This window comes from Haliotis asinina, chromosome 1 (assembly GCF_037392515.1).
Source record: "Haliotis asinina isolate JCU_RB_2024 chromosome 1, JCU_Hal_asi_v2, whole genome shotgun sequence".
Taxonomy (NCBI): domain Eukaryota; kingdom Metazoa; phylum Mollusca; class Gastropoda; order Lepetellida; family Haliotidae; genus Haliotis; species Haliotis asinina.
In genome coordinates, this window is record NC_090280.1 from 89,596,508 (window position 1) to 89,609,947 (window position 13,440).

The 13,440-nt window shown below is 38.1% G+C and overlaps 1 protein-coding gene across 1 annotated transcript in view; it reads right to left on the reverse strand.

Annotated features, from left to right (window-relative positions):
• Positions 1-287: 287 nt before the first annotated feature.
• LOC137276915 (uncharacterized) overlaps positions 288-13,440 on the reverse strand; it is a 45,146-nt gene continuing 31,993 nt past the window's right edge. Inside the window, exons 5-6 of the mRNA XM_067808567.1 lie at positions 2,552-2,743; positions 288-550 (exon numbers count right to left, since the gene is read on the reverse strand). Of these exons, the coding sequence (XP_067664668.1) occupies positions 288-550; positions 2,552-2,743 (455 nt within the window). The remainder of the gene's footprint in view (positions 551-2,551; positions 2,744-13,440) is intronic.

Sequence of the window (13,440 nt, forward strand, 5' to 3'; positions counted from 1 at the left end):
CCGGGCAACATTTTCCTCAATATCCGATCCAAACACATAAAAAAAACTCGACGAGGTCAAACGTAATACTTTCTAATGACATGTTTGTTTACCTTTGTAAGGAGAAATGAGAGCAAAATATTCCTACGCGCAGTGAACCAGATCACAGAATTGGTTATTGGCCATGTTTCACTTCAAATGTTTTAGTAACTAGTAACAGCCAACCGAAACCGAACATGCTTAAATGTCATGGTAGAATTACCGGTAATTCACGTTACACGTCCCTCTTAGTATGTGAGTTGTACACCTTAGGGAGTTTGAAAGTTACGAGAATACTGTGTTGGTAATACTTTCTGCCAGAGTTTCCTTCCAGACATGTTGTGTCCTGCGGATATCCATTGAGGATACTTGCATATGTCACAGGTGTTGTTCTCAAAGATGAAGTGGGTACACGATGAAGACTCTCTGCATGCTATAGCACAATAGAAGCCCGATTTAGCAGGGAAAGACTCGATGATCTCCAGAGCGATGTTCTGTGGAGAGTATCGGAAGAGGTCGTATATCTTCTTCGCTGAAATACAGTTTTTTTCAACAGCCAGTGAGCGAATATTATTCAGAATAGTTCAGGCCCACTATTATGTAGACCTATAAGTCACAAACCAAGTGATGTATCACTTAATCGCGTCACGCCATTCATAGTACAGGTGGGTTTCTCTCAGAGGAGGATTTCATGCACCCTCGTGTTTGTAAGGAAAAGTACTGCAAGACTAACATGAGGTTGTCTACAAGTGACAGATTTCATTTGATCCGAGATTTATAAGTACATGTAGACCTATTGGCGCAGTTATTCTGAGGTCATGTGCGCTTGTGTCACTGGAGGCACTTTGCACTATCTATCAGGTGTCCTTCGCCATAAGCTGAGCTATATATATAATTTACCCAAAGGAAAGAGTGAGTGAATGAGTAAATATTTAACGTCACATCGGCAATATTTCAGCCATATCGTGACAAGAACATTTTATACTGAAATGGAATATACGTACATCGTAAAACACCTGTCAACGAAGGACAGTAAAACAACTAGAATATCACAATTAAAATTAAAACTAGCGTGGAAAGTTGAAACTAATATCACTCTTTGGACAAGACAATATTCTAGGGACCATGGGGACTTACACTACATTTGCCTCCTGCATGGACCCTAGCTGGATTTGCATCATCCCCTCTGCCGCTAGTGATTTAGGAAATCTAGCCACACATAAAAATGTGGAAAGGTTTAATTTACTTTAAATGCTTGTGGACTTACAGAAGAACAATAATTTTACAGTATAACGACTAACAAGCACAGTTACGAATTTAAACTTCCATAATAAAATATGTATCTATTTACAAGTCATTGAACAAACCTAATTCTTTTAAAAATGCAATGATTAAATGATAACTTATATTATTAAAAAGATCCTTCATAGTTCGGGATTTGAAATATGCATCTCTTGTGATGGAATATTCAACACAGTCAAGTAAGACATGGTTGACCGCGATTCTTTCATCTCAAGGGATACAAAATGGAGGATCGTGACCTTTAAGCAAATATTCATGTGTATATCTTGTGTGGCCAATGCGACATCGTCGCATGATGACCTCCTCAAATCTGGACTGACAGCCCAAGTAGGTGTAGCCAGTATAAGGTTTTATGGCGTGTAATTTATTAATACCTACTTGAGTGTCCCACTTTTTCATCAGATCACGGATGTAAGTTCTAATGCCTGCTTTATTATCTGAGTATGGAATAAGAAGTGGTGTCACAGATTTGTTACAAATCAGATATACAATTCAAAAATTTCAATTGAAAGTGGATGTTTACATGATAAGTTTTTAATCGCTTGAAGGCAAGAAAGAGAGTCTGAAAGATTATTTATTGTTTTTGTTTAGGATGTTTCTGAATATATTTAAGAGCTGTTAATATGGCGTTTGCTTCAGCTGTAAAAATAGAGCTGTTATTCGCTGATTTGGAAGATATTGTTCTGGATCTAATGACAGTTGCACAAGCCATTGCCCAACCGTCCTTGGACCCACCTGTAAATAAGGATTTGTAATTGCAATATTTACTTTTTAATTGACTATTTTCTTGTTTATATTGCAATTCATTAGGTTCTGACCTTTTTAATATGGTTAACGTTAGGTCGACTTGTGGTCTAACTAATTACCATGGAGGCGAAGAAAGAAGACGGGAAGAAGATATAATGTCCAGCTCAATACCGGCAGCAGAAATTCTGGTCCTAAGAGGTGGAATAAGAGAAGAGTTCGTATTGTATGAATCCCTATAAAGGGGATCAAAGACACAAATAAATGCAGATTTAGATTTGTTAGTTTTGTAGCATATTGTAAAGAGAATTTAACACGTCACTGCGTGAGAGATGCTTCATTTGCCTCGACGTAGAGACTGTTAACAGGAGAAATTCGAAAAGATCCAAGACATAATCTTAGACCTTGATGATGGACAGAATATAATAGTTTTAGGTTGTTCTTGCAGGCTCCACTTTGTAAGAATAAAACATTGAGAATAACTTACGGACACAGTGAGGCACATTGGCATTATAATGTGAATCCAAAGTCCCCTTGATGCTACAGCCAATCCAAGCGGATCGGCCCATGTTCATATAGCCTGGCTCGCATTTGAAAGTTATGAAGTCCATCCAGTGGGGGGTGCGAGGGGAAGCAACTACGTGAGGGAAGAGAAGATTCGGATCGCTGCAGGTTATATCTGTAAATGATACCAGAGCTCGTTAACGAAACGTCTTTGTGTTATGTTAATTTTCTAGGTCCATGTGCTTAGATGTGCAGTGGTTGTGGTTAGTTAACGGATGTGGTTGTGACCATGTGTCCGACTGTGGAGTGAGTGAGTTAATATTTAACGTGAGATCGGCAATATTTCAGCCATATCGTGACGAGAAAATATATCACTAAAATGGAACATATGCACACTATAAAAATCTGTCGATGATGGACAGTAAAATACTAGAATATCAGAGATATAAATATAAAATTCAACATGATGGAGAAGTCAATCAGGATATGCTTGACCGTGACTCACTCATCACAAGGGATACAAAACGGAGGTTCCTTACATTTTAACAGGTATGCATGCGTATATCTTGTTTGGCCAATACCACATCATCGTAAAATAACCTCTTCAAATATAGACTGAGAGCCCTAGTAGGTGTAACCAATGTAAGGTTTTATCTCATGTAATTATTTATACCTAATTGGGTGTCCCACTTCTTCTGCATCAGATCACGGATATAAGATCTGATAACAGTTTTGTAATCAGAGTATGGTGAGTATTGCTGAGTGCTGCCTTGGCAGCAAGATCGGCCATCTTGTTTCCCGAAATGCCTACGTGGCTGGGTAACCAACAAAAGACGATGTCGTACTGGCCAGTAGCAAGATCATTATACAATTCAATAATTTCAATGAAAAGTGGATGTTTGCAAGAAAAAATGCTGTAGACTGAAGGCAAGAAAGAGATTACTATATAATGTTTATATGTTTAGGGTGTCTTATATTTAAGAGCCGTTAATATGGCGTTTGCTTCTGCAGTAAATATAGAGCTGTTATCTGCAGTTCTAGTAGACACTGTCCTGGATCCAATGACAGTGGCTCAATCCACTGCGCCACCGTCCTTGGACCATCTGTAAATAAGGATTCATAATTGCTATATTTTTAATTGACGATATTCTTGTTTACACTGTAATTCATTAGTTTCTGCTTTTTAAATGTAGTTAATATTAGGTCAACGTGTGGCCTAACCAACTGTCATGGGGGAGTAAGAAAGAAGACGGGAAGGAGCCCAATGCAGGAGCAGAAATAAATGGTTTAATTCGGTGCCCGAGAGGCGGAACAAGAAACGATTTCTTGTTGTATAAATCCTCATGAAGGGGATGGAACACACAATTATACGCAGGGTTTAATTCATTAGCGTATAATTTGGTAATATATTGAAAAGATAGTTTTATACGGCCTTGTGTAAGAGATGGTTCATCAGCCTCAACGTAGAGACTTTCAACAGGTGAGGTTCTGGAAGACCAAAGACAAAGTCTTAGACCTTGGTAGTGGACAGAATCAAGAATTTTAAGGTTGCTGTTACAAGCTCCACCATATACGATGGAGCCATAATCGAGTTTAGATCGTACTAATGATCTGCATAAGTGAAGGAAGGTAGCTTGATCCCCTCCACACTTATAATTTGAAACAACGGTTAACAAATCTAGAGCCTTCAGGCATTTAGCTTTGAGGGATTTAATGTGTGGTAAGAAGGTAACATGGACACCCGTGGCGAGTCACCTCCTCGTGGTGGGTGTTTGGTAATGCCAAGTGCTCGCCAACCCCCGTTGTGGATCCCCTCCTCGTGGTGGGTGTTTGGTAATGCCAAGTGCTTGCCAACCCTCGTTGTGGATCCCGGGGCATATTTGGTCCACCAACCTGTTTGCCGTGGGTTGCGGACCTGTGTCGGCGGAGGAGGGGAGGCCCTGGAACCCTGTTCCTATTGCTCAACACACTACTTTGGCCCTGACTTCACCTAGACGGGTGGTTGAATGGGCCCCTGTTCAGCCAATCAACTGGTCATGCCATGCCCTGTGCATGGACTGTGTATGCGTCATTGCACAATTTTGATTTGCATTTGTCTTTGTGATGCTCCGTGGTGGGGCTCTGTTGATTTCTCGTTATGGAAACTCTTGACAAATCACCTATTAAATTAAACCCTTTTGCAGTATCAAAAGGTATATGTGGTAATGCGGGTGATGTCAGAAATGTTAGACGATTACGTTCAGGCTCTCTCCTTACAGAGTGTTGTCAAAAACAACAATCCACCAACCCGATGTCTACTGAGTTGTTTGTTGGAGTTCCGGTCTCAATTTCCCCTCACCGGACTGTGAACACGAGCAAAGGGATCGTCAGAGATAGAGATCGACTGATTTCTGATATGTCTGAACTTGACATCGTGTCAGAAATGATAGGGCAAGGATTGACTTTTGTCAAAAGATTTACAACATGAACAACTCTGAACAAAAACCTACTAATACTTGTCTTTTCCATTTTTCTTCACCAACCATTCCAAAATCAGTTAGAGCAGGATATTGCAATCTCAGTATTGACACCTATATTCCAAATCCACTGAGATGTTTCAAATATCAAAAGTATGGACATGGTGTCACTACCTGTACTAACTTGGTAACATGAGCTTATTGCAGTGAGAAAACTCATGTTACTGAGGATTGCAATAACAACATTAAAAAATATGCAAACTGCTCTGGCACACATTCATCTTTCTCTAAACAATGTCACATCTGGACTCAAATGGAGATAAAACTGAATTCACGCACAATATTAGTTTTGATGATGACAAGGGACTTCTTCTTTCCGAAACAGAACAGACCACTTCTTATGCCTCAGTTACGAGAATACCCTCTGCCGTCAGTCACAAAGCAACTGTATCCACTTCATCAATGGTGTGCCAAACTGATCTGACATGAGTGGATACAGAGCAACCTGAAATATAGACACCCAACTAGTCGACCCAGACCGCTAAATCACTTCCAAAAACACTTGCTCCATTTCAATCACGGTCATCTTCGCAAGAACAATCATCGTCCTCATCATCACAGCCCATACCCAGACGTCAATCACAAAATAATGGGAAAGATCTTACATAAAAAAAATCAAAACCAGATATGACTTACAAAAATGTCAAAATAGCAGAACCTCCTGATGACACCATCAATTTTTTTAATCAATTGTAAAGGCTAACTGGCCATTATATGAAAGGCTGTGTGCTGCCAAGCTTCAACCTGAATATTTTACTGATGTTCCTAACGCTATCAAAAACTTTTCGGATGAACTACAATCTATAGCTGATGAGTGTATACCACAGTCATCTGCAGTTCCACATATTCGAAAACCGTGGTTCAACGATGAGTGCAAACAAGCTAGGAAGGCAAGGAAAAAAGCAGAACATTGTTTTCCGTCGCCATACCATGGTGCATACTTTAAATAAATTTAAAATGTTAAATGCTAAAGCACGGCGTACATTTAAACAGAATAAACGCCAGTCTTGGCAAAATTGTGCATCTAAAATAAATTCTCGGACACAGATGTCCAAGGTATGGAACATGGTCCAGAACATTAAAGGTAAAGGTACTAAATCAACTGTCCATCATCTTAAACATGGAGATCAATTTCTCACTGATAAATCAGATATTGCGAATAAACTGGTTGGGACACTTGCCGAACACTCTTCCTCTTCTAATTATGTGCCTAAATTCCAACAATACCAAAAATAAGAAGAAAAGAAAACTAATAACTCCAGTTGCGATGATGGGGAAGACTATAATGAACTATTTTCTATTCAAGGGGTTCACGATACTGCTAAAGCTGACCACATACATTTTCAACTCCCGAGGCACTTACCAGACTCCTGTCTTCAAGGTCTGTTGAATATTTTTGATGATATTTGGACATCGGGTAACTTTCCTCCCTCATGGCGTGACGCTATGGTAGTACCAATACCTAAACCGGGACGTGACCATACGGATCCGTCCAGTTATCGACCAGTTTCACTAACTAGCTGCGTTTGCAAAACCATGGAACACACATGATAAATAATCGATTTGTTTGGTACTTGGAAACAAATAACCTTATAACCGATATACAATGTGGTTTCCGTAAAATAGAAGTACTGCCGATCACTTTTGAATCTAATCACTAAACAACACGCTGTGTCTTTTTTTTTATTTTGAGAAGGCATATGGTACAACTTGGAAATATGTCATTTTAAGAGATTTACATGATTTCGGTTTCTGAGGTCGTTTGCCTGAATTCATAGCCAACCTTTTAAATGACAGACAAATTCAAGTCCGAGTGGGTTCTACCCTGTCTGATCATTACAATCAGGATCCACAAGGCAATATTTTGTCTGTCACACTTTTTAGCATAAAGATAAATAGTTTATCGAAAGTTTTAAATAATTGACTTGATGGATCGTTATTTGTGGATGATTTTAATATTTCTTGTCTTGAGAAAAATATGCATACTATTGAACGGCAACTGTAGTTATGTTTAAACAAAATAAATGAATAGTGTCTTGAAAAAGGCTATAAAGTTTCTAAATAAAAGACTAACTGCATACAATATTGGCGTAAATATAAACCACATAAGGACCCAGAACTGTTTTTAAATGGCACTACCGTGAAAGCTGTCAAGGAGGCCAAGTCCTTAGGTCTGATTTTCTACTCCCATTTAACTTTTTCCCCCACATATCAAATCCCTAAAACCTAAATGCCTGGAGACACTTGATTTATCGAAAGTCGTGATTAATTCAAAATGGGGAGGTGATCAAGCTACCCTTCTACACCTATATAGATCACGTGTCCGTTCTAAGCTTGACTATGGCTCTTCTGTATATGGTGGAGCTTGCAAAAGCAACTTAAAGCGATTCTATTCTCTCCATCATCAAGATCTAAGACTTTGTCTTGGCTCCTTTCGAACTTCACCTGTTGTCATTCCAGATTTGAAGATGTTATTTTACGACGATATTTTTACGAAGATATACTCATGCACACCTGTTAAAAGGTGAGAAACCTCCGTATCCCTTATGATGAGAGTCACGGTCAAGCATATCCTGCTTGACTGTGTTCGATTCTTCGTCATAAGGTATAAATATTTTACAGTTAAAACAATTAATGACTTTTTTAACAGAGTTAGCTTTATTTAATTTTTAAAGGAAATTAATTTCTTGGTTGAATTAGGAGAAATATGTTCTGTAAATAGATGCATTTTAATGGTTTGGATTTGTAACTTGAATTGTTAGTGGCTGTACCCTGAAAGGGGGGGGGGGGTTAGAATATTGTAAAATTATTGTCCTGAGAGGGTACGTTAGTCCCAAAACGTTCAAAGACAGTGTAAACTTATCAGGATTTTTAAACGTAGTATTTTTATTATTATAATTTTGGCTATAATTTCTTACAATCGACCAATTTCACTAACTAGCTGTGTTTGCAAGACCATGGAACGCAACGGCTAAGGGGATGGTGTAAATCCAACTAGGTCCGTGCAAGTAGCAAAGGTACTGTAAGTCCCCATGGTCCCTAGTATGGTGATCTACCTTCAGCTGTTGGCAATCTTTAGCCTGTTTTTATATTGTATTGTCCATATAATGATATCAGTTTTAACTTTCCACTTTAGTTTTAATGCCTCTCGTGATATTCTAGTTGTTTTACTGTCCTCCGTTGACAGGTTTTATAATATACATATAGTCCTTTTCATTGGGGGGGCCTGAGGGGAAAAATAATTGTATCCATCAAACTGACGTAACTTGAAAGTATCTGTCTGTTTCAGGTAAGCAGACCCTCACTACAGAAAAGGATGGCTCACTCGGTCTCGGTTCATCAGATACGGACACAAACGGTGTATTAGCAGCTCTCACAGACATGAAAGGAGAGATGAATAAAAAGTTCGAGACACTCTCCTCGAAAGTTGACAACATGGCCACCAAATTCCACGTGCAACTTGACTCGCTGATGGCTGAAAATAGAGAGTTGAAAGACAGACTTATAACCCTGGAAGATAAACTCGAGGATATAGAATCAAGAAATAGACGAAATAATCTAATATTTCACTGGAGCCTGGAGGAGTCACAAGGTGAGACTTGGCCCGTGTCTGAAGATAAAGTTCGTTCTTTCATGGTTGAAAAACTAAACATGTGTAATGACGAGGTAAACAGTATAATTATCGAGAGGGCTCATCGTCTGAATCCGCGAAACATGCAGTCTCCAATCATTGTCAAGTTCATGCTCTGAAAGGACAAAAGCAAGGTATTTACAAAATCTACGAAATATTATCTAAGTCAAGTGTTCACCGTGTTTCAGAAGATTTCACGCGCAGGGTGCGTGAAGATCGACGAGCCCTTTCTCCTTGGTTCATTGGTGCACGGAAAGCAAATCTTCATGTGAAAATGAGACTCGATAAACTTATTGTGGACGGTGCTACGTTTATCTATGATCGTGTGAAACAGGATATTGTTCAAATTGCTGGTAACCCCTTTGATTTTGCGCAAGCAGCAACACCGCCACAAGAAACTACAGTGTCAACAAACGCACGTGGATCCTTGTTTACCTCGCAAGCCGGACGTATGGCCAGAATGGCCATCTTCTTGGACGATCTAGTGTTGGAGTTAAATCCGTAAGTTTAATCCGTAGATTGTATAGCGAATGTGAGAACTGCGTTGTCTTGTTGTTCCAAAATTCTCTCCTTAACTAGAAGAATGATACTGATCATTTTTGCTTACCTTTCTCCTGAAACCTCACTGATATACAAACAGACTGACAATGATGGTATGTCTATACTCGAGTAACTATTTAAATGTCATCGCTTCAGAACATCCATATAAATATATATTGTTATGTGGAGACTTAAATGCTCGTATCAAGGATTTTTCCAGATGATACTTTGGGTTTTATGTATGATTCTTCTGATTACCCTAGCGACATGTTTGATATGCCTAAGTCATCTATGGATACACATGCCCAAAAAATTATGGTATCAAGTTAGGTGAATTATGCCGGGTACTTGGCATTCATACATTAAATGAGAATTTACAGACTTTGGAGTAGGCACTTATGAAATTTTTCTAAGGCCTTCGATAAAATAAGACACGGTATACTTTTAAGATCCCTTCATGATGTTGGTGTAACCGGCAAACACTACAACATTATTATCTCCATGTACTCTCAACTTTCATGCTGTGTAAGAACAAACTGTGGACTGTCATCATTTGCTGATGATATCTCAGCGCTCGCTGACACATGTCGTCTTCTACAAAAGAAGATTAACGTTTTAGAAACTTTTTATAATGAAACTGGAATGCAAGTTAATCTCAAGAAGACTAAAGTTATAGTTTTTAGAAATGGCGGTCCTCTGCGATCATACAAGAAATTGTTTTACAAGAGCCAACAGATTGAATCTGTCTCTATTTATAGATACCTGGGCATTGTTTTCACACCCAAGTTTGTGTGGAGAAAAAGCACAACTATATTTATCCAGGCCAACAAACCAATATTATCATCATTCAGTTTTCAGAGAAAAATTGGTAACATAGACGACTGTGGTTTATTTATTTTTGAGTCAATGGTTGTACCTATACTCTGTTATGGAGTAGAAATTTGGGGCACTGAATATTGTAAAGTTATTGAGGCTGTACATCTCAACTTTTGTAGTGAGTGAGTGAGTGAGTGAATGAGTGAGTTAATATTTAACGTCACATCGGCAATATTTCAGCCATATCGTGACGGGAACATAACATTAAAATGGAATATATGAGTATTATAAAAACCTGTCGACGAAAGACAGTAAAACAACTAGAACATCACAGAAAAGAATGTAAAACTAGTAGCTATGCCTAAACCAATTTATCTATAGAGGACAATACAATGTAAAACTGGGCTATAGATTGCTAACAACTGAAGGTAGATCACCATACTAGGGACCATGGGGACTTACATTACTTTTGCTACCTGCATGGACCCTAGCTGGATTTACATCATCCCCCCAGCCGTCAGCAATTTGGGAAATCTAGCCATACAATAAAAAAACACACACACTTATTCTACGATTAAAAAGCTGGAATTTTAGAATTTACTTTGAATGTTTGTGGACTTACGTACCCTCTCAGGAGGACAATAATTTTACAATACGTCAACCCCCTTTGAGGGTACAGCCACTAACAATGCAAGTCACAAATCCAAATTATCAATAAGTAAAATACATCTACTTATAGAACATATTATTCAAAATTCAATCAAAAAATCAAGTTCTCTTAAAAACCCAATAATTAAATATAATTAAATGAGAATTAACGTTTGTAAAAAGATCCTTAACAGTTTTAACATTGAAATATTTATCCCTTGTGATGGAGAATTGAACACAGTCAAGCAGAATATGCTTGACCGTGACTCTCTCATCACAAGGGATACAAAATGGAGGATCCTCACCTTTTAACAGGTACTTATGGGTATATCTTGTATGGCCAACACGACATCGTCGCATGATGACCTCCTCAAATCTGGACCGAAAACCCAAGGTGTAACCAATATACGGTTTTATTTCATGTAATTTATTGATACCTTCTTGAGTGTCCCACTTCTTCTGCATCATATCACGAATATACGTTCTAATGCAAGCTTTGTAATCTGAATATGGAAGAAGAAGTGGTGTCACAGATTTGTTGAGTGCTGCTTTTGCAGCAAGATCGGACATCACATTCCCAGAAATACCTATGTGACTGGGTAACCAACAAAAGACGATGTCGTACTGGCCAGTAGCAAGAGTATTATACAGTTCAATAATTTCAATTAAAAGTGGATGTTTACAAGAAACATTTTAATAGCCTGAAGGCAAGAATGAGGGTCGGAATATATTATATACTGTTTACGTTTAGGGTGTCTTTGAATATATTTAAGAGCTGTTAATATGGCGTTAGCTTCTGCTGTAAAAATAGAACTATTGTCTGGTAATCTAGAAGATATTGTTCTGGATCCAATGACAGTAGCACAAGCAACTGCGCCACCGTCCTTGGACCCATCTGTAAATAAGGATTTGTAATCGTTATATGGATGTTTCAATTGATTATATTCTTGTTTATACTATAATTCATTCGTTTCTGACTTTTTAAATGTAGTTAATGTTAGGTCAACCTGTGCTCTAACCAACTGCCAAGGGCAAGAGGAAAAAAGACGGAAAGCAGCATATTGTCCAACTCAATACCAGCAGCAGCAATAAATGGCTTTATTCTGAGCCCAAGAGGTGGAACAAGAGAAGACTTTTTGCTATACAAATCCTCATAAAGAGGATTGAAGACACAGTTATATGCAGGGTTAGATTCGTTAGAGTATAGTTTTGTGATATATTGTAAAGATAATTTGATACGGCGTTGTGCAAGAGATGGTTCATCGGCCTCAACGTAAAGACTGTCAATAGGTGAAGTTCGGAAAGACCCAAGATACAGTCTTAAACCTTGGTGGTGGACAGAATCAAGAAGTTTAAGGTTTGATTTTGCAGGCTGCGCCATATACGATGGAGCCATAATCAAGTTTAGAAAGTACGAGTGATCGATATAGATGGTAACTTGATCCCCACCCTATTTAGAATCTGACACCACTTTCAATGAGTCAAGTGCTTTCAGGCATTTAGTTTTAAGTGATTTAATATGCGGTAAAAACGTTAAGTGTGAATCAAAGATTAGAGCCAAGAACTTGGCTTCTTTCACAACTTTAATCGGCGTGCCATCTAGAGACAGTTCAGGGTCTTTATGTGGTTTGTATTTACGACAAAAATGTATGCAGTTAGTTTTTGATTTAGAACATTTAAAGCCGTTTTCAAGACACCAGTTATTTATCCTGTTTAAACACAACTGCAAATGCCGTTCAATGGTATGGATATTTTTACCACGACAAGAAATATTAAAATCATCCACAAATAACGATCCATCAATTGAATCATTTAAAACTTTTGATAAACTATTTATCTTTATGCTAAAAAGTGTGACAGACAAAATACTGCCTTGTGGAACACCCTGATCCTGATTGTAATGATCAGACAGGGTAGAACCCACACGGACTTGAAACTGTCTGTTATTTAAAAAGTTGGCTATAAATTGAGGCAAACGACCTCGCAAGCCGAAGTCATGTAAGTCTTTTAAAATACCATATTTCCAGGTTGTGTCATATGCTTTTTCGAGATCAAAAAAGATAGACACAGCATGTTGTTTATTAATTAGTGCATTTTTAACAAATGATTCTAAACGCACTAAGTGATCGACAGTACTTCTGTTTTTACGGAAACCACATTGTATATCAGTTAAAAGGTTATTTGTTTCCAAGTACCAAACAAGTCGATTATTTATCATGCGTTCCATGGTCTTGCAAACACAGCTAGTTAACGAAATCGGCCGATAATTGGATGGATCGGTATGATCACGTCCAGGTTTAGGTATTGGTACTACTATGGCGTCACGCCATGATGAAGGAAAGTTACCCGATGTCCAAATATCATCAAAAATATTTAGGAGAGTTTCCAGACAGGATTCTGGTAAATGTTTCAGGAGTTGATAATGTATGTTATCAGCTCCTGCAGAAGTGTCATGAGCTTGCTCCGGAGCAGTATGGAGTTCATGAATAGAAAATGTATCATTATAATCTTCCCCATTATCAGAATTGAAATTAATAGTTTTCTTTTCTTCTTGTTTTTGATATTGCTGGAATGTTGGTACATAATTTGAAGAGGAAGAGTGTTTAGCAAGGGTTTCACCTAGTTTATTAGCAATATCTGATTTATCAATAAGCAATTTGTCTCCATGTTTAAGATGATGGACAGTAGATTTAATACCTTTACCTTTGATTTTCTGGACCA